This window comes from Pavona decussata, unplaced genomic scaffold (genome assembly GCF_977016875.1).
Source record: "Pavona decussata unplaced genomic scaffold, jaPavDecu1.1 SCAFFOLD_61, whole genome shotgun sequence".
In the NCBI taxonomy this organism is placed as follows: Eukaryota; Metazoa; Cnidaria; class Anthozoa; order Scleractinia; family Agariciidae; genus Pavona; species Pavona decussata.
In genome coordinates, this window is record NW_028145482.1 from 1,246,019 (window position 1) to 1,265,949 (window position 19,931).

Sequence of the window (19,931 nt, forward strand, 5' to 3'; positions counted from 1 at the left end):
GTATAGACTGTCTGCGACGCAGGCAACCGGCGCTGAACCAAACTCGTTCCCAGGGTCCGCGTCATGTTTGATTGCGCGCCAATGATGACTGGCGGTGATTTGAGTGTTCTCAGTGAAATCATGCTGCTGTGAAGAGCGGTGAATTTGAAAAGAAATGACAGATATAGAGCAAAGTGCTGACCTCCCCACACTGAGGTAAGAAATCGTGCTAGGTAGAACTACGCAAACGGCTCTAAAACTGGCCGTCAACCCACCTGTGTGAACTTTGTTTCCTGTCGGTACAAATTCCGAACGTAGCTTGCTCTCATGATATCACGAAGGGGAACACTAAACTATGCCGGATACGTATTTTGGAATATCCAGCTCCATTTTTTGCCAGCCCAAATCTCCTTCGCAAATCGGAATTGAGCGAAAAACGTTAGGAACCAAGCAATCGTCATAACCAGGATCCGTCAAATCTTACTTAGAACACTCCACGCGAAAGTGCGTAGAGATCAATTGTACTGGAAAAAGTTAATTATTAATATGCGGCTATTGGCATAAACAAACCCTAATCAAATTTTCTCCTTTCAGTTAGGGAAAAAAGGGGCAAAGAGAATATTCGGCCGTAAATGTCACCGAATTAAACCGAAGCAATTCACGTATGATTTGAAGTTGGCTTCACCACCACGACAAAACAAAAAAAAATGATGTTTAATAATGTGAACGGCATTTGCAAGCGTATTCCCCTGAGTCACCCGGAGCGCCGCACTATTTTTGTTTTGCAATTTTATAATTTGAAAATCAGTAAATGTCAAAGACAGATACAGCGTCTCCGTAAGACGTGTTACCATGGCCGGCGCGGGGCGAGTTCAAAGACAAAATCTTTCCCTAGTTACTTCCCACGTTTGCGTGCTTTACCCCATAAACTGGCGTTTTAAAGTTCTTTAACTATCCTGATATATGCCACGTTCAGCCTGGGTTGATTTACTTCATCCTTAATTGTGCGTATTTTTGTGGCCGGAAAGCTACTTGATACTTGCGTGAGAAGTTGTTCAATATCCATGACAATATATTTGCTTCGCAGCTGTGTTGTCCCTCGAAGCGTTTGGAATTAACCCAGATATGGGGGTGTCGACGTACACCTGGTTAAAATTTGTAGTTTGGTTACACACCGAGATCTATTGGTACCTTTAAAAATAAGGTCCTAAAAAATATGTTAAAGGAACTGTAACTACTCAAGGTGCTAGAATCGGTACTTCTTGTTATTTGAACCACGCTGCCAATTTATTATTTATTCTTACAAGAACGTCCAATTTGGGGGCTGAGGTCAAAATTAAAAAAACATTCTTAATAGACTCTTAGCCTGGGTACGTTCTTAAATTTAAGTTAATCTCAGCCTCAAAGTTCTTATATATAAGAAAAAGTGTATCGCACCAATCAGAATCCCGATCCCGCTTCACGAGGAGACAGCAGTTGCCATGGTGGCGGAAGCCTGGCTGCACTAGTAGGTTCACTTGCTATTATATTTCGTCTCACTTCCCGGCCGACAACGAAGACAATTCTTCCAGGCCCTGCAAAATGCCCGGTGACCTACGGCCGCTTTCCACCATACTCATTTACGCAGTTGTTTCTCACCACACTGTTTAAGGTTGATATGCCGCTCTCTCCTCAGACTCAATTTAAAGCCGGCATCGCGCTTCCGCAGGGCGTACCACATTCTGCTGTCGCCTACACAACTTACGACTTCCTAAAACGGGCGTTTTCCGGCTTGGCTGCAGTTACAGAAAAGTGTCGATAATGGAGCGAATACAAAAATGAAATAAAACAATTTACCGAGGTAAAAAATAAGGAAAATCTTGAATTTTCCGGTAACGGGCCATCGTGGGAAAATGCCGCGGTCCGTGACGTTAGTTTGTCGTGCGTGTGCCGAATGATAAAATGCCTCTCTTCTTTCCGTGTTCACTCATATTAGAGATTCCCTCGAGAGAGGAAGACGAGAAGTTGTACTGATCTACCTGGACAACGACATTGCCTAAACGGGTCGGCCCTACCCGCAATCAGATTGTAGATGGAAAACGTCACATGTGAAAGGTATGCCGCCATTTTGTAGGAATTCGCCGAAGGTCTGGCACAACCAGTATACTATAGTCGTTTTAATTTGCACATTCTGGTCCAGAAATGATCGGCTCTGGGCTGTTGGATTTCGTCTCGGATACTAACCCACGAGCTATAGGGCATTTGTTTTTATTTATTTATTTATTTATTTATTTATTTTTAGTTATTTGTTTATTGGATAATGACATTGCGCGCTTGAAGGGAATGACGATGACATAACGGCCCGTTCAGGGTTATGAAATTTCCTAGTGACAGTGATGAATATAAGTATTCTAAAACTTCACCATGGAAATTAAAATACTTTTGAACGCCAGCGTATACCCGAGGAATGGGTGATGGCAATGATGAAATCTCAACTTTTGCAGATAGCTTCGACCGCAACTACTAGCAGTTAAAATTTCAACCATTTCTCACTGTTATTCGTTGTTACATTTCTAGACTCCTACTCTCGGTTAAATAATGAAGTAGACTCCTACTCTCGGTTAAATAATGTAGCCCGGTATCAAGTTCCCAGTTTCGCTACCCACGGCTCAGCCGGATCATTGAAATGTCATCTAGAACCTTTCGAGCCAACGGCACTTTTCAGTACTCAGTCACCTCTTTCGCCTTACGTTCTATAATCGCAGGAGCGAAGGCAGTTGAAAACTGCCCATCTCAGTGACCCTACTCTCACTTTATAGACTAGCCCATTAAGGCTTGTCAGTGACCCTATATGCAAGCAAGAAGCTAGCCATTCGCTTCTTAGCCGTCCCTTCCCTCCCCCCCCCCCCCCCCTGCCCTCCAGTACCACCCGCGCCAGTGGTAATTTAAGCGGTGTTTCACAAGGCCGCTCTTCTGCAACTTGCAACGCAATCATCATGGCTTGGCTTCGCGAACGAAGATTTATGAGGTTTGTCCACGTTGTTGTCGACTGCAGGCACGCTCGTGGCTGACCAGACCGATGCGGGAGAGACAGGGCCGCGAGCAGTATCTGCAGGGAAACTAAAGTAATGTCAGGTGTGGTGGTGGAGGCGGCGCGGGCCTTCCTCCTCTGTCTTTTGTCTTTAAGTGAGCTTCTTCTGTCCGCTTCGAACTGGGCAGCAGCTTGGTGGATTGTGTGGCGCCAGGCCACACGGTCAGCAGCAAGGTCAGACCACTGCTTGTGGTCGATGTTGCAGGTAGTAAGCGACTTCTTCAGGTCGTCCTTGAATCGCTTCTTTGGAGCCCCTCTCCGGCTCACGATGGCTAGTGGAGAGTTCGCCGAACAAGACGATCTTTGGAAGGCGATGGTCTTCCATTCTGGAAACATGACCAGCCCAACGGAGCTGGTACTTCAAGATCATGGCTTCGATGCTGGAAACCTCCGCCTGCTCTAGGACTTGGACGTTGATGATGAAGTCGCTCCAATGGATGTTGAGGATGGTGCGCAGGCAGCGCTTGTGGAAGCGCTCGAGGAGGTGGATGTGGCTGCGGTAAGTGACCCAGGTCTCAGACCCGTAGAGTAGAGTGAAGAGAACAACAGCCCTATAGACACGGATCTTTGTTTGGTTTTTCAGACTTCTGTGGTCCCACACTCGTTTGTATGTAGAGTCTCCCGAAGGAGCTGTTGGCCTTTGCTAGTCTATTGTCTATTTCCTTGTCGATCTTGGCATCAGATTAGATGGTTGAATCAAGATAGGTGAACTGCTGAGTGGTTTTCAGTTCAGTGTCGCCAATGCTGATGTGCAACGCAATGCTTATGAAAAAAATTGCGTTCATCTGCAAGTTGTAGAAAGTATGGTAAACGCTGCAACGTTTATCGCGAAGTACTTTGCTAAAAGTAGGAGATTATAGTCAATTATAGTCTTCTTTGACTTATTGTAGCGGTAAAAACTGCAAAACAGGGACCAGTTTAATGTAGGTAACTAACGATCTGGGTCCTTGTCATAATACGCTTACGCAGCAAGCGCCGTAAACATAAGGCATTATTAGCAGTATGAAAGAAATGTGATGGTATATTTCCAGCCTGGTGAATGAATGAGAATGATGTATTATTCTAGGCTGGAAATATGCCATCACATTTCTTTCATATACCACACGTTCGACATTCAAATCCTAGCAGTATGCAGGATGTTTGCCCCATGAACCTAGTTTAATGGCCTTAGCTTATTTTCCGAGTATGTCTGAGTCACTTTCTACAATAATACATCATTCTCACTATTAGCAGTCTTTAACGATGATTTTTTTTCGCTCGTTTTCGAACTCTTTATTGAGTTTCTTTTTGTGTGCGCACTGGCGGCTGAGACCAACGTCCCACAGTTGTAACTGTACAAGTGCAAAAGCTTCATTGAGTTTGCTCCATGGTTTTTCGTTGCGTGCCGGCGGAGCGACAAGTTACGAACTGAGTGGGTGTTCTGTCCAATGCGCAATTTCGTGCTTAGCCTGCCTTCCGTTGCATATTGTAAGAAACTTTGCCAAGTGCAACAGCACGTACATCGCTATAGCCCTCCCGCCTAGCCTGCCAATCGTGTCATCTGTATCCTGGAACCGCGGGAAATCCTATTCAAATATTTTGAGATGTTTTTGTATGCTGAAATCACACCATGACAACAACTGAATCAGAACCATTTAAGGGCGACTTCATTATAATTTTTTTAGACAATAGTTTCATGCAGTATTTTTGCGGTTTGTTTCATTTATACGTTGCCGTCAAGTTGTTTCATCATTCTCCAGAGTTCGATCGCAATACCGAAAGAGAAGAGCATCGGAATATGGTCGCCTTACCGAAACGAACATAGCACCATTCGCTGCATGCTGCAAAACCACTCTAGATAGCAATGGGAATCAATATAATAATAAGCTGAACTGTCAATAAATTTAACAATTGAGTTAACCTAATATTAATGTATTCAAATTTTCATGTGGATTGACACGTTTGTACCGCCCACGTCGTGACGTCATTTCAATTACGTCGACTGTGTTATACGTTACGGATAACGCATACATTATTTTATAGTCTTCGGTGTTATGGTCGTTACTGGGCAGCTTCATCAGCAACAACGAAGTTTGATAGCGTCGGAATAACCCTGCCAGCAGATTGGAGAAGTCACGGGCAAAAGTCAGCCCTTCCCCGAACGAGGGGAAGTGGTTAAAACGTGGCCTTTCTAGGTAAGTTGGCGCCTGTTCGCGTGACTTTAACATGCCAAATTTTTTTGAGCAACTTCTGAGGTCATTCCATGACACAGCTCAGTGCAATTCCAAACAAACACAATCATTGTAGTTTGCCGGTTAGCTGTACGTGAAGTTATGGTGCTTCTATGGCCGATGTAGCATTTCTACTTCAATCTGGACTACAAATAATTTGTTATTACTGTTTTGATCCTTCTAAATCAATATCGCGCCGGCGGTGCTTGCATTGATGAACAACACGGAGTCAATTCAACCGCCTGCGAGGAGCGAACGCGTGTTTCAACCGTTTTTTGCGTCAGGACAATGTATTACAAGGTTGATATTATAACTTTTGTAACCATTATCAGTAAAACGAGTAATCACGAGAAAATTGTCAATGAACATGTTGTGATCGTCGGATAAATATTTTATGAAACGGTTTCGGAATTTGGGCAATGTCAAGAGCCAAGAGCCGAAGTTTTTGCGATCAACGTATTTGAAGATGTAGTTAAAATAATCCGACCAAATTGGGTGCTTCGCTTGGAGATCCTTGCAACCGTAACGATAGAAAGCGCGCGTTTTTGTATAATGTGTTGAAATTATTTAACGAATTTCTATGGTAGATCAAATAACTCGCATTTTAGTTATTACTTGGCTTCTGAGCGGAAGACAACAAATATCGTCACGAAAATTCTAACTTTCGTAGCGGCCTCAATGCAATTCGTATACAGCAATAGAGCAAATCGCCAGTGCCCTGAATCTTTAGTCGATTGTTCAAAGCAATACTGACAAGCGGTGGGAAATTATCATCACGTATTGTAATATCCTGTTCTTTGATTATTTTATGCTAGTTATGCTCGTTGTTTTGATTGACCTTTGTGTCGAGTGAGCCCAGAGTTAATTATAATATTCACTTCAAGTATTGCCACTCTTTTTTTAATAGACGCAAAATTCGATACTTGCAAAGCATATGACGAGACGAGAAATCTTTGTTTGTCATCCCATCTTGTCGATAATCTCCCAACGCGCTTACTTTAAAATTGGCGTCGATGTTGATCAGTTGATCCTGACTAATCAGCCTCGGAAAGATCAGACTAGAATGGGCACGAATAAAGCGTTCTTTAATAGACCTTATTTGGAATCGATCTTCCACTTCTTCGTTGACTTGTGTCAAGGCGCATAGAAAACACAATTGTACCACAAAGTAAACAAACACATCTTTATTAGGGCGTACGGCATCATCTGTGGTTTTCTTGTAGACATTCGATTATAGGTCTTTTTCCAAGTGTTCAGATTGTTGAGAAAGGTTTGGGGCAAGTAGATTGAAAATAGACACGTTTTCAGGGACAACAGGAAAACGCTGAACCCTTTTACTCCTTTCCCTCGATGCTCACTAACATATAGCATATATGTCCACAGTTTATTGTTCGCCGCTGGGTTTCAGCATTTCCCAAAACAATCGGGTCAAGCTGGGGTCGCTCGCTCAAGTATCGTCTGATCAGTCAACCCAAATTACCCAATGGGCTGATTTTTTAAAACGACGTCTGAATGTTAGCTTACGTCTAACTTTTGTCTGCACGACCTGTACACGAAGGAACTTCAGCCCAAAATTTAAACTTCGTTCAAAATCAAGAATTTTTAAGAAGAATAGGCTTGGCGTATACGTACGAAACGATTGGGGAGGGGGGGGGGGGGGTATGTATGCAGTTCACTTTGTTAAGATGTCCACTGCGGTGAGAGTGTAATAGACCCATTCCGGCGAGCTATTGCTCCATTTTAAATCTCTCAGCGTGTGGCTTTTCTTTGGGTTTTATTTTCAAACTCGCGGAAATTCTTATAGCGCGTTCTTTGGGGTCTATTTCGGAACAGGAACACATGCACGGAATAAACGGTATTCATGTGCTTTGGGGTCTAAACGAAACATTTTATTTAGAATAAGAGGAATTGCTTTCTCTTGAGAAAGTTTTCAGGTTAGTATTGCGTTATTTTGGGATTTGATAAATTATATTCTTTTGTGCCTGGAACGGAATAAGAATAGCCTGAGTTGTGACAAATGAATGCGCCACTTGATAGATAAAAGGAACGATTCAATTCTCTCGAGAACTTATACCATAATCAGTAATGGGCTATTGTACTATTGCGCAAGTAGGAAGAACACAAAGATAACTTCTTTTGTTCTTGGCCGCCAGGCAATAAAAAATGGACATCAATATTACCTTATTAAAGTCTTTATTGACCGTAATAAGTATTATGTAAATTCAGTATATTAGAGCTTGCAAGCGTTCTACCCTTGTTTGACTACGGAGACATTATCTGGGGCGATAAGGATAACAAGACCTTTTACAAAATAACGCAGCCGAGGTTTTACTTGACCTTCCACCAACCGAGCTCATCTACCCGTGTTTCCTTGGCGTGTTCAAACCAATTGGGGGAAGCAGACATTTCTTTTTCCATCTGTCCATGATTGGACCAACTTGGACGCAATCCTTATAGAAACGGTCTTCATTGTTTTGCTGGTTTAATGTTCACTCACCAAGTTTTTCTTCTTTGTTTTAAAAGTATTCCATTTATTCCCACCTTATTATGTAATTTGAATACTTTATATTTCATTTATTTATATCAAACAATTTCCTTGTGTTGATATATTACATCACAACAATACCCATTATTATTATTATTATTATTATTATTATTATTATTATTATTATTGTTATTATTATTATTATTATTATTATTATTATTATTGGTGATTATGATGATGACAAATAATGGTGGTGACGATGGTGATCAGTTGACGGTGGGGAATAGACTCCAGGACCACATTCAGGGTAGAAACGTTTATGCAAACGTTTGTGGGTTTTACCCTTTAAAAGACATTCCTCAGTCGAACTCCTTAGTCCTGAACCTGTAGATGAAACACTCAAGTGACCATTCTATTGGAGCTGATGACTGCAGTGTGTTATTTGTTTAAGATGCTTATTTTGTTTTGTATGTTATATCCAGCCAGCGTGTGTTGTACTCTTATCGGAGAGAAAGTCTCGTCGGCGAGGATGGCGAACCTGAACTTCAGCCCATCCCAGGATCCTTCAGTGGAAGGGTACCACAGATCGTGGAGTTGGTCACGGTGGGTTATAATGCATGGGATGTACGATACTGCTAGTACTATGTTCTGGGGATTTATATATTTATTAAATCACATTGACAAGTATACCGGAATAGGTTTGATGTCTACGGAAGTCAGGCAGGTGTTGACGAGAAAATGTTGTTTATATTTAGCTTGTCGAGCTTTAACAGACCAATTGACAAGTTCCTCCACGTTAAGTCTTATTATGGTGGTGATGATGATGACGATAAGGAGGACGACAACAATGATGACAATGATACTAATGGTGATGATGGTGGTGGTGATGATAATGATGATGATGATGATGATGATGATGATGATGATGATGATGATGATGATGATGATGATGATGATGATGATGATGATGATGATGATGATGTTAAAAAAGAAGTACTCCCATGCCATTTTCTGGCCAGAATAATCCCAAAACAAAGTACCCTAGCTTAGTAAATGTTAGGTATTTGTTTCTTTTCGTAGAGAGGCCATCATTTCTTCCAGAAGCGTATGGAATCACTCGCAAGCACCGTGTTTAAGTGTAGTTTCTTTGGTGCACCTTTTGTTGCTATAACTGACCATGAAGGAATACACTGTATGTTCGACCCAAGATTGGTGAGTATTTTCCGGAGATGGACGAAAATATCTGTAATGTACGAAAACTGTTTAACATACATCGGGATTGTATAGTGCAATATGCAGTAAGTTCAATGGAAGCCACTGCTAGTGCCATCCAGTCTTGCTCTACACGAGCAAGTTTACCTCGACCAGTTTTTGGATAATTTTGGCTTGCTCATAAAAGTAAAATGGTTTTCAGTAGACGTGTTCAAAAACTGGAATGCATTCCACTTCTTGAGCAAGAGACTTGGTAAAGAAAGTCTTGTTTAATTTTGTCGTGTACGCGAGAATAAAATCGTGCTAGCCGCAGACTTTTCAAGGCGAACTTGCTCGTGTCCGACGGGCCTAACTTAAATGGGGGATGGAAAGAACAGTCTGCAATTTTGCGAACAAAAAAGGTTTAATGTCATGACGTTTAAATGCACATTTCCAAACTGTCTTTAGACTCGTGAAATTACATTCTCTCCTTATAGGTGGAGAAGGAGCAAGGATTTGGAAATTTTCGGTTTAACCAGGCCCTGCTTGGAGACCACGTACCTTCCATGTTTGAAAATGGCGAGAGGCATAGACAACAGAAGTCGTTTTTGATGGCAGTCACACAGAACATGCTCAGAATGGGCCGGCTGATTCCTAACATCATGGACATCATGCCCGAGCATCTCATCAAATGGAATTTTAAAGAAGGTAGTTCAGTGACCAAGTTGGGTAGACATGTTTATTGCCTGTTTCAAACGTCGTGCTGTCAAGCTGTCGGCTGTGAGTTCGACCCTGGAGCAACTTGGATTCAAATTTAAATAAAATAAATAAATTTCGATTTATTTCAGTCGAACTGACTTAAAAGCTGTAAAACAAATGGTGTGAAAATGAAATTGAAAGTTGTTGTAAAAAAAAAAAAGTCCAGACCAAAATCTAAACTTTATTAATAATTTATGAATTCAGGGGCGGGGGTGTGTGGGTCATGGCAGTTGCACGACGTTTGAAACCAAGTCGGGCTGGTCACATGTAACACGATAGAGCTTGCCCTGCTAAACGAAGACAGTGCCACGACTTGGTCGTCAAGGTCTGACTGAATGTGACCCATCTAGTTCGGCTCTTCTGTCCTGAGCACCACGTCTGAACTGAAACCAGCCTGGCTTTTCTTGCAAGTTTATTTTTCCGTTCTTCTTCTTGTACAACATATGTGGCCACGGAAGGAAGTCAGTGATCGCAGTACAATACCTTCCCAAACTGCTTTACTCAACCGTCGTGAAAACGCGATAGGCTTCAGACATGGTCCTGACCGCTCTGAATTGATTCCAGCTCCCTAGGTCTTAACATTGATCAGTCAGGTTATTGTTGTGATGAAATATATCAAACACAAGGGAAAGTGTTTCATTCAATTTCCAAACACCGAAAAGTGGTTTGAGAAAACGAGGGGGAGTCGAGCTTTTCTTAGTCAATTTCAAGGTGTTTGGAAATAGAATGAAACACTGTTTCTAGTGTTTGATATACCACGTAGCTTCTCCAACCATAAATAATTTTTGGAGAAAATCAAAGCAAACGTTCACCAAATTTTATGATGATTAAGCCCCCTCGCCAAACCTCCCTCGGTAGTGAATTCCTTTGTTTTCTCTTCATAATTTTATTTATTAATGAGTTTGAGGATACATAATGAAACCGTACTCTTTGTTTTCTTTGTTTTGTTGCACATGCAGGTCAGGGTGCAACAAGCCAAGAGGAGTGGGAAGAACGGATACTTCATCTTTCTATGGACGTGCTCAGTGAATCCTTGTTGGGGATAAGATTAAGTGGACATAGCTTTCTGCAGTGGAGATTTGAAGTTCTGAAGGAGGAAAAGTAAGTCAAAGTTAGGATTCCATAGACAGCACCTGATAAACAAGGTCTATCCAAGTCGAATTCTTTTTTGTCACGATATCAATGAGAGTTATGGTTTTACGCCTGTCTCAAATATTGAAAGAAAACATTTCAAACGCAGTGTCTTCGTGTTTATTGGACGCGCTCCTAAACATAGTGTATTTTTCAAACTCCCAGTGTCTAGATTAACGCGCAAGTTGACTTGGAAGCGGTGTTCAAACCTTTAGTGGCGAAATTCATTAGTATCCACAAGAGAGGATGAAGGTATATTGACCGAGTTATGGCATTGCATGTGTGCCATCATGACAACACTGCCATATATAAGTGAAGGGATTAATTACCGTCGCTTTGAATGTGTTATCTTGTTTGGTAGTCGGGGTGGCCCAGTGGTTAGGGCGCCGGACTTGTAAATAAATCCGGATGCCCCGAGTGCAAGTCCCGCTCTGACTACTTAGATTTGTTTCACGGTAACTCCGTTTTCAAATCCAAGACCACGCTTTCTAAATAGCCAACTGGTTTGCCTCCCACCAGTTGGGATTTTTAACAAATATTATGTTCAGTTTATATATAGTTATTTCACTGATTTATAGTGTCCCCAATTAGCGCTATAGTGCTAAATACTTCGACACTTAAATGAAGTCTTCTTGTTGTTGTTGTTTTCGTTATCTTTAAACAGGACGTGCTTCGGTAGACCTACAGGGAAGTACAAGAAAGCACTGCACGCATTTAACCACTTAAAGGATGCCATAGCAAATGCACCTGATATCGATTCAGTCTTCAAAGAAGCCGAGAAGTTTAATCTGACGGAAGATGAGGCAGTGTTAGAGATTCTTTGGATGCTGAAGTGAGTCGGGTTAAAAATGTTCCTCTTCTTTCCAATTCAGTGTTTTTGTAGTAATGTTTAAAACACGAGCAGCAGTGTTTGAACGGCTTCAAAGACATTGCTGGAAAAGCGTGTGTCAAGAGAGTTCATAACAATGATGCTTTGTAAACGTTGGAAATTAGCATACAGAAAAACATTAAACACCGCATACAAATAAGGAGGAGGTTTTATCGGGCTTTAAAACCACTGCACGTGATGTTTTATCGACCATTTGATAGATCAATGGGCTTATGAATTATTAATGACGTTTTGAAGCTGGCATCCTGGCATTGAAGGGGCGGGGAGAAATTTCCCACAAAACAGCACAATTCTCGGTTAGCGTGTCATTTTTAATTACTAGGTAAGGTTGAAAAACTGTTGAGAAATTAATTAGCCACGCTAACTTTAGCCAAAATGTGACGTTTCCTAAAGATCTACTGCAAGCTTGATGAAATATAGAAGTTTCAGTTTTAGAAATGTACGGCTTACGGGCTGCCACTGCCCGGACGTCATACATTTCTTTGAAATTGTTTTAATTTTTAAATTGTAATATTTCCTCGAGTTAGAATCCGACCTCCACGAAGCTTTTTGCTACAATCGATGTGACCAATTCATTTCTGAACTCTGAATGTCATGCCAACGAATTGTACTTTTAGCTACTTTTGGTCTAACATTGTAGACTCGCTGATTATAATGGCCAAATTACCTCAGCAAAGAGGTGATGCTCATTCTCTGTCTCTCTTCTTTTAAAGCTTTAATGCCGCCCCCGGTACTGGTGCAGCCATGCGTTCAGCGGCTGCTCGTTTGTCCATCATGACGATCGAGGAACGGAAAGAGCTGAAGACAGAGATCAGAGAGGCCCTGGGACCGATTGGACTGAATCTAAAAACACTCCACAAGATGAAAAAATTAGACAACTTCGTTTGTGAGGTAAGTAAGCACACAGCATAAGATTACCTTTCTGCTTTGCGCGCAGACGCAAACGCACAGTCCATGAAGATTAAATCGTGGAGTCTGATTAGTTGCATAAGAGGTTTATATTTTGTCTTCTGGACCGAAATGTTTTTGTCTGGAATGTTCACGCAGGTTAACCTTACCAAATGGCGTTTTCTCATTCAGAAAAGTAAGAAGAATCTTATTGACCAATAGCGCTTGTCCCAAATGTAGAACATTAATATTAACTTTAGTAGTTGTTGTTTGTTTGTGTATTTTTGTTGTTGTTGTTGTTGTTGTTCGCTCAGAGACGTAGTCGAGGTCCACCTCTGAGCAAAGAAAAGAACGCGGCCGATGTTTTAATACATGGACCTCACGCTTGGCCAACAGCAATCAAATGAAAAACTCTTCCTTTTCAATTCCTTGAGTTTCTTGTCCGTAATCTACGCTTGAGGTTTCTTGGAAAGTTGCGGCAGAGATATAACAAATAATTAATGTACTTTTCTGTCACAGATTCTCAGGATGTATCCCCCTGTTGCTTTATATTTTGGAGTCGCCAGGTAAGAATTACCTGCTTTGATGTAACAGTTACACGCTAAACAACGCAGCAAGGAAATCATGATGACCTTTAAAATCTTGAATTACAAGGCGGGCAATAAAAACAGTGTATATATCCCGGGCTAAATTACGGACGTTTCTAGCGAGATCTCAAGTAGGGAGATGGGGGTAATCTTATGCCTGGTTTTCACAATTGCTACCGCAAAGGACAAGTTCAGCAGTAAGAGCAATAGCCACTGAGGAACGCAAGCACAAGGAGCAAAAAGGCTCAACTTTGTTTGTTCCTTTGTTTATCAAAGAGGCGAATCACAAGTTACAAGCAGATTCAGCGAACCGCGAAAGACAAACCCAACACTACTGAATATACCTTTCTTTCCTTAGTTCTAGTTTTATATAGCTTAAAGCTATATAGTTTTTCAAGCCTTAATTGTCTTGATTGTGTTTTATACTGTAATCTGACCTGCGATACCAATGTTCTCGATACGTGCAACGTGCTTTTTTTTTCTGTTTTTCTCGAACTGGTGCAGAGTAGAGCGTGAGTGTGAGAGCAACGACGAAAAAGTCTTTAAAATCTCTTTTGTGGGACGTATTTTCTGAATGTAGACGAGAGATTGCCCAAAGTAAGATGCACCAAGCATGGTCTTAGGTCTTTTCGGTACTTCGTTGCAAAGACATGGAATGCGCTGCCGGACTCGATTAGCGCCATGGCCGGCACAAGGGAATTTTCAAGAAGTATTCGTCATGCAGCATTTTAAAATTGTTATTATCGTGGTTAGCTTTTGAAATTGTAAATTTTAATTTGTACTCATACATGTATTGATACATGAATGATTGGATTTCCTGGATATTTTAGATTTTTAAATTTTTAGACTTTAGATTGTTAGCTAATTTTTGCCTTTCTTTTTGTTTTTGTAATTTTATCTGTTTATTTGTGGGCTTCCTGTAAAGTAGATAGGTGAGTTGAGTGCCACGTAAAATAAAGTTCTTATCTTATCTTATCTTATGCATTGAATTGATTAGAATTGTGTTTCGATCGTCATTATAGGAGACACTTTATCATGAAGTCTAGAACTGGAACTTACAAAATTCAGAAGGGACAGAAAATTGTCGCCAATTGCCATCTAGCTCAGAGAGATAAGGACGTGTTTACTGTTCCTGGTTGTAAGGGGGTAGATGAGTTTGACCCTTCCAGATTCAACCTGAAGGTTAGTGGAACATCCTTAGGATTTTGTTATTTATTTTTATTGTTGTTGTTGTTGTTCTTGTTGCCACTGTTGCTGCTACTGTTTTTATTGCACCGATGAAAGACAAAGACTCTGGTTACCATCGTACTCGAACTCTTTCCTAAGGTTTGCATGATAGAACACATGTCAAACATAATGAAAATAATCACAACTGATCGATCGAAACAGACGTAAACGAAGCTATGAACAAAAATAAAAGTATAAAGGATGTCCTTTGTTAACTCTTGGTAACATCATACAACAAGGTGCTTGTAGGGGCGAGCACATAAACTTAACGAATGGAAAATAGCATGTTTCATAAAACCATATTTCAGAAGACAAACCACTTTCCTATATTCAAGCGTGGCCGCGAAGTTAAACTCGCGAATACCGTGAATTAACTCGTGCTGGCGGTCAGAGCGGGACTTGAACCCGGAACCTCTGGATTTCAATTCCGTTGCCCAGCAACCACTCGGCAACACTGCATCCGCTTGCAACAGTAACATCTACCAGGAAAGAGCATACCCTCTGTGCGAGAATTATGTGCCCAGGCAGCGGCTGATCTTAAAACAGTCCTAATGATCTAGCTTACAGACCACTCTCTGGAAAGACTCGAGAGTTGCAGCTGAGGCCAGATCGGCGGACAAATTGTTCCACTGTTTGAGAGTTCTAGGAATTAGGCTATGTTGGATACGATACATCTTGTTCTTTAAGGGTTAGTAAAATCATTTAGCATTTACCACAATAAAAATTGTGGATAGTCTTTAAAGTTTCAGCACCCCAACTAAAAGTTAGTCTTGAGTCAGGACCTAATTAAATGTGAATAAGATCCCATTCCCTAAAGCTTTCTTCAACTTAAATTTCAGCTTAAGCGTCGGAAACAGATCCAACTGAATTAGCTTACACACTGAAATATGTCTTAAAAGGCCATAAAACGATCTGGGAACACAGGAGACATATTTTAAGCATTTTCAGGCTTGAATTCTCCCTTTGGGTGTCGCTGACAAATCTGTACAATGCTTCCTTCCTTGAGATTTCTTTCACACCCTTTGTTGTAGAGAGATGTGATGTATGTGATTGCTCCCTGGAATCATACCATTGAAGACAGTTTGTCTTTTCCTTTGCAGGGCCTTAAATCCAAGCTGATTTGCGCTCACGGTCCATTATCTGACCCACCCTCGGCTGACAACCATAAGTGTACAGGAACGGTTAGTCATTTTAACTTTTGTGTTCAACATTCCAGACTAATTTAGCAATCCGTAATGAAGGCCACCCCACAGCGGCTATATTTTCTCTTCCCCATCCTCAAACAATTCATCCTATCATTAGCAATTCTAGGCAGTTTTTGGTTAGCTTTGTATAGCGATTCGTTTAGCTTTGTAATTTAACTGAAGATGGCTCATGTTCAAGCCGAAACGTGTCTCATTTTAAACTTAAAAGCGTTATTAGAATCATTTCTCTTCTTGACACCTCCCAAAACAACTTTGATTTCGACAAATGATCAGTCATTATGCGCGAAGAAGGTGGCCCTTGTATATGAGATTATTATAGCCAACTCGGCGCTACGCGCCTCGTTGGCTATCTATCATCTCATATCCAACGCGCGCTCGTGGAATAATTAGGGACTTTACGCAAACACGACCCCGACGGCAACGAAAACGTCAATAAAGAAAAGGCTTAACGAGTTAAACAATGCTGTGCACGTGCATTACAAATTTTGATACATTTCGTCAAACACAAACAACAACGTGAAATGCCCAAATTCAAGGTTTTTCGGAGAGCGTGAGCACAAGACAGTAAATTTTCATTCTCTGTGCTAACTTGAAGACCGTTCCCACCAATTCTGTTACTGGATAGTTCGGCCAGATTGTAGAATTTGAACGAATTGGAATAAGCGCAGAGTAGCACAAGTAACACGAACTTGTATTTTCAAGTGACGTTTTCGTTGGCGTTGCCGTCGTGGTTGCGTAAAGTCCCCATTGTTAATTGTACACAGGCGTGGTCCTTTCTGCACCTTCGTGCGGCCTTGTGGTCGGTCGCTTGGAGTTAACCAACCTCGTACCCAGAGTCCTCAGGCTCTTTGACCAGCGGTTGGTCGCCAGGAGAGTCGACAAAAATTTAAATTTTTTTATTGGCTGCCCTGTAACAGCCTGCATTGTTTTACCGCAGAAACAATATCGTACCCAGAGTCCCCTGGCTTTTTGGTCAGCGGGTGGTCGCCAGTAGAGACTCTGGGGAACTGGAATTATTTAAATTTTTTTATTGGCTGTCCCGTAACGGCTCGTGACGGCTTCCATTGTTTTACCTCAGAAGACCTGCGGTATTAAAAATTCCAGTACCCCAGAGTCTCTCCTGGTGATTATCCGCTGACCAAAAAGCCAGAGGACTCTGGGTACGAGATTTTTCTTTACCACGGTGACACTACTGTTTAGTGGTGTTTACAGTGCCTTGTCACTTCAGGAGTCAACGGTCTGTCGAATGAGAAGGCTGTGGCTTTCGGGAATTTTTGATCCAATGGGAATTTGGAATTGTTGTATTTTAAGCCGGAGTACTCGAAGAAAAGCCGCTCGGAGCAAGAACGTAAAATTTTAGTTTTATCACTAGCAAACTTTTCTTATTATCGCTTGCTTACTTTTACTTTCAGAACGTTGGATACGTCACAATCAAATGTTTTGTTATGTACCTCATCATGTTCTGCGACTGGAGTTTAGAAGACAAGCCTTACTGGACAGATAAATCGTAAGATATCTCTCATCTACGAGGGCTTTGTCATTTAAAGAGCTTAAAGGGGAAGTATCACGCAAATTTGCTGTCATTTCAAAACCCCAAAATGTCTGTCCGTCAGCAGAAACAAAGAAATAATTGTCAAGTTTGTTATAAATTACTACACCAGTGCAATGAAATTATTAGTGCCTGTCGATTAGTTTCTCTGGCCAGAGACAGGGTAGGCCGGTATGGATTGAAACTTGAAAAATGTTAGGCTAATGTTTTTCAAGTTCTCGCATTTTTGTTTCCAAAATGCGCTAGAACAGATCATGAGTTGTTCCTTTCAAGAATTGAGTTGATTTCTTTCCTCTCGTCATTCTAAATTATTTGGTAGCTGATTGAAGGTCTTATTTCATCATTTTAAACAAAAGATACCAAAGACCCCATGATACTTCCCATTTTAACATGACTGATACGTAGGCAGGACATTTTACATAGATACGCGTACTGGACAATAGTCAATTCATTTTTATCTTAGGGTTGCCAAATCAGGTGCAGTAACGGAGGCACAAATTTTTGTCTAATAAATGGAAAGGATTTATAGTATACGTATATGCGTGTTATACATTTAAGTGCATTTCGTTTTATTTCAGACTTGTACGTTATGGAAATCCAGACGAACCTATTCGGCTGAAATACTTTAAATACACAAGGGATAAGGTAAAGATAATACGTGTCATTGTGTTCTGTTTTCCTCAGTATACCGTACCGCATCGTATCGTATACCGAGAGCCTGGGATATGCTCAGAAATACAGTGGGCAAGCCTCTACCTGATCAGCCATACAGGTGATGAGAAGAACAGAAATGATCACAAAAGATAAATTCGGTTTTATAGAAATTCTCTCAACTAGTGCCATAAGAGCTATCTGGAAAACAAGGAGGACGGATTAAGTAAACACAACCTAAACCAAAACCAGGCATACTGGTCATTGGCTTACGAGGGTATTTTTTAGGTGTGATCGGTTGCACGATTTTTGTTTCCTGTTCAGACCAGTTCGTTTTGGCATTCGCTGTTGTTTATCTGCGCGATCCGGCGGTAAATCGGTTTAAAATGTTATTGTATTTCATTTTATTAGGAAGAGCTGTTGCTGCCTGACCAGCCAGACTCCTCCAGTAGCGATGAAGAGCCCGATGGTCCTACTGGTGTTAGCGAGTGTCCTGTGGTGGAGCCAGATGAAGACGGAAACTGTCCTGTTTAAAAGCGCACGAGAGTAACAGTTAAATCTTGAGCGACAGTTGTGTCAGTAGTGAAACGATGAAGTGCGTGGAAAATCTGAGTTGAAAGTCATTTGAAGCCGAGGCAGCTGCAGTGAGACGGAAGCTTTCATAGAGCCATACAGCGAATGAAGACCTTCAAAGACTATTTACTACCAGAATTTGTTAATCGATAAGCGTCAGTGGTCAAATGAAAACAGGGTAAAAACTTAAAGCAATGTAATATATTTTTCTACTATAACAATTAATTTTGAAGTTATCGCTGTCGACTTTAGAGCTAATCCTACAGCTTTCAACGCTGCACTTCATTGTCAAAGCACATTTCATATTTGTAAATTTTTGTTTGTTTTACGCTTGTTTTTTCTCGAAACTCGGTATTTTCATCCCCAACGATAACCTTCATGCCGCGATCAAGCTTCATTTAGGAGAAGCAAAAACTTAAGTCTAGGGAAAGCTTCATTGCGTGCTGAAATTTTTTACTAAACAATAACATTGCGTGCATTCGTGTATGTTAATAATTTTGCTTGGTTGTTGTGACACGGTTCGATGTAACACTGCGCGTAGATTTGCCAGGTTACTCCAGTACATCCATTTACGAAGCTCCTTTTCATGTTGTTCGAGGCGGTGAGTAAACTTTTACCCAAAGGTAAATTGCGGAAATTTCACGATTTGTCACGCGATCACTGGTAAAGACCTTAAAAATCTTTACTTTGAACAAAAATGCTCCTGGATTTTCTTATGGCACCAACTAAACGAGTCACAAAGTTGATTGACGACTTGAAACCTTGCTTATTTTGGGCCTTCGTCAAGTAGCGGATTAAGGCGACGTCATGACACATCGTCATATTGTTCTTTCTGATTCTCACAGACTTTATTTTTTTGTACGACATCCCAGCCGAGCGCGATCATGGAAATCGAATACGAGCCAGTTTGTTACAGGATAAATGGGGGATTTCAAGGTAATTCAATCTTCATAAAATTTGACCGTAACTATAACCAAGGTCTGCACAATCCGGCAGACTTGCTATCTTGTGCTTTGTTGAACCAGTCTAAGTTATTGACATATTTAATTTTATGATCTGTTTAAGGTACAGCCCAGCTTTATATACTTATTAATAACTTAAGTCTAACTGAGATTAATAAAGAGGTGTACTATTTTACCAATGTCGTGTACGATGTGTATGATATCCTGACGAACTTACTCCGTCCCGCTGTAAAATCAGTCTGTCCGCCTTTTGCTCCAAGTTCCTATATAGAAGTTTTGTAGTCAGTTGAACCCTAGTGAAAAGTATAGAACGAAACCAGCTCAACTCAATTGATAAACAAAACATCTGTTGTCACCACAGTTTCTGTACAAACTATCCTCTTTTATAAACAGTACTAACTAGTTGATAAAACTCAATTCAGTACAATTCTGACAATCATGGCTAACCAATTTCTCAATTGAGTGCTTTCGAAGAGTGTGAATTACGTAATACTTGATACTAACCGTGAGTTACACCGGAAAAGTGGCTCCAAATATCAAAGCGAGTTCTTGCCACAACTGACTTTGATGAATCT

General features: G+C 41.0%; 2 protein-coding genes across 4 annotated transcripts in view; one reads left to right on the forward strand and one right to left on the reverse strand.

The window, feature by feature from the left end:
• The window catches only part of LOC146478983 (TNF receptor-associated factor 2-like), a 255,231-nt gene that overhangs the window by 151,596 nt on the left and 83,704 nt on the right, over nt 1-19,931 (reverse strand). The window lies entirely within an intron of this gene.
• Nucleotides 92-18,568, forward strand: LOC146478995 (uncharacterized). Of its 3 annotated transcripts, none has more exons than XM_085111189.1 (13): nt 92-195; nt 8,227-8,347; nt 8,825-8,956; nt 9,433-9,643; nt 10,654-10,795; nt 11,490-11,657; nt 12,428-12,605; nt 13,122-13,168; nt 14,212-14,371; nt 15,517-15,597; nt 17,034-17,128; nt 17,749-17,815; nt 18,233-18,568. In XM_085111189.1, exons 1-13 carry the CDS (start codon nt 155-157, stop codon nt 18,353-18,355), a joined length of 1,566 nt encoding a protein of 521 aa, XP_084967315.1. In that variant the 5' UTR covers nt 92-154; the 3' UTR covers nt 18,356-18,568. The 3 variants fall into 3 exon arrangements, with proteins under 3 accessions (XP_084967315.1, XP_084967316.1, XP_084967317.1); XM_085111190.1 differs by lacking the exon at nt 92-195 and adding an exon at nt 1,923-2,073; XM_085111191.1 differs by lacking the exon at nt 92-195 and adding an exon at nt 5,051-5,223.

Coding starts and splice junctions, on each gene's coding strand:
- LOC146478995 (XM_085111189.1), top strand. CDS start 155: ATGACAGATATAGAGCAAAGTGCTGACCTCCCCACACTGAG. Junction 11,658..12,427: donor GAGATTCTTTGGATGCTGAA/GTGAGTCGGGTT, acceptor CTTCTTTTAAAG/CTTTAATGCCGCCCCCGGTA. Junction 12,606..13,121: donor TAGACAACTTCGTTTGTGAG/GTAAGTAAGCAC, acceptor TTTCTGTCACAG/ATTCTCAGGATGTATCCCCC.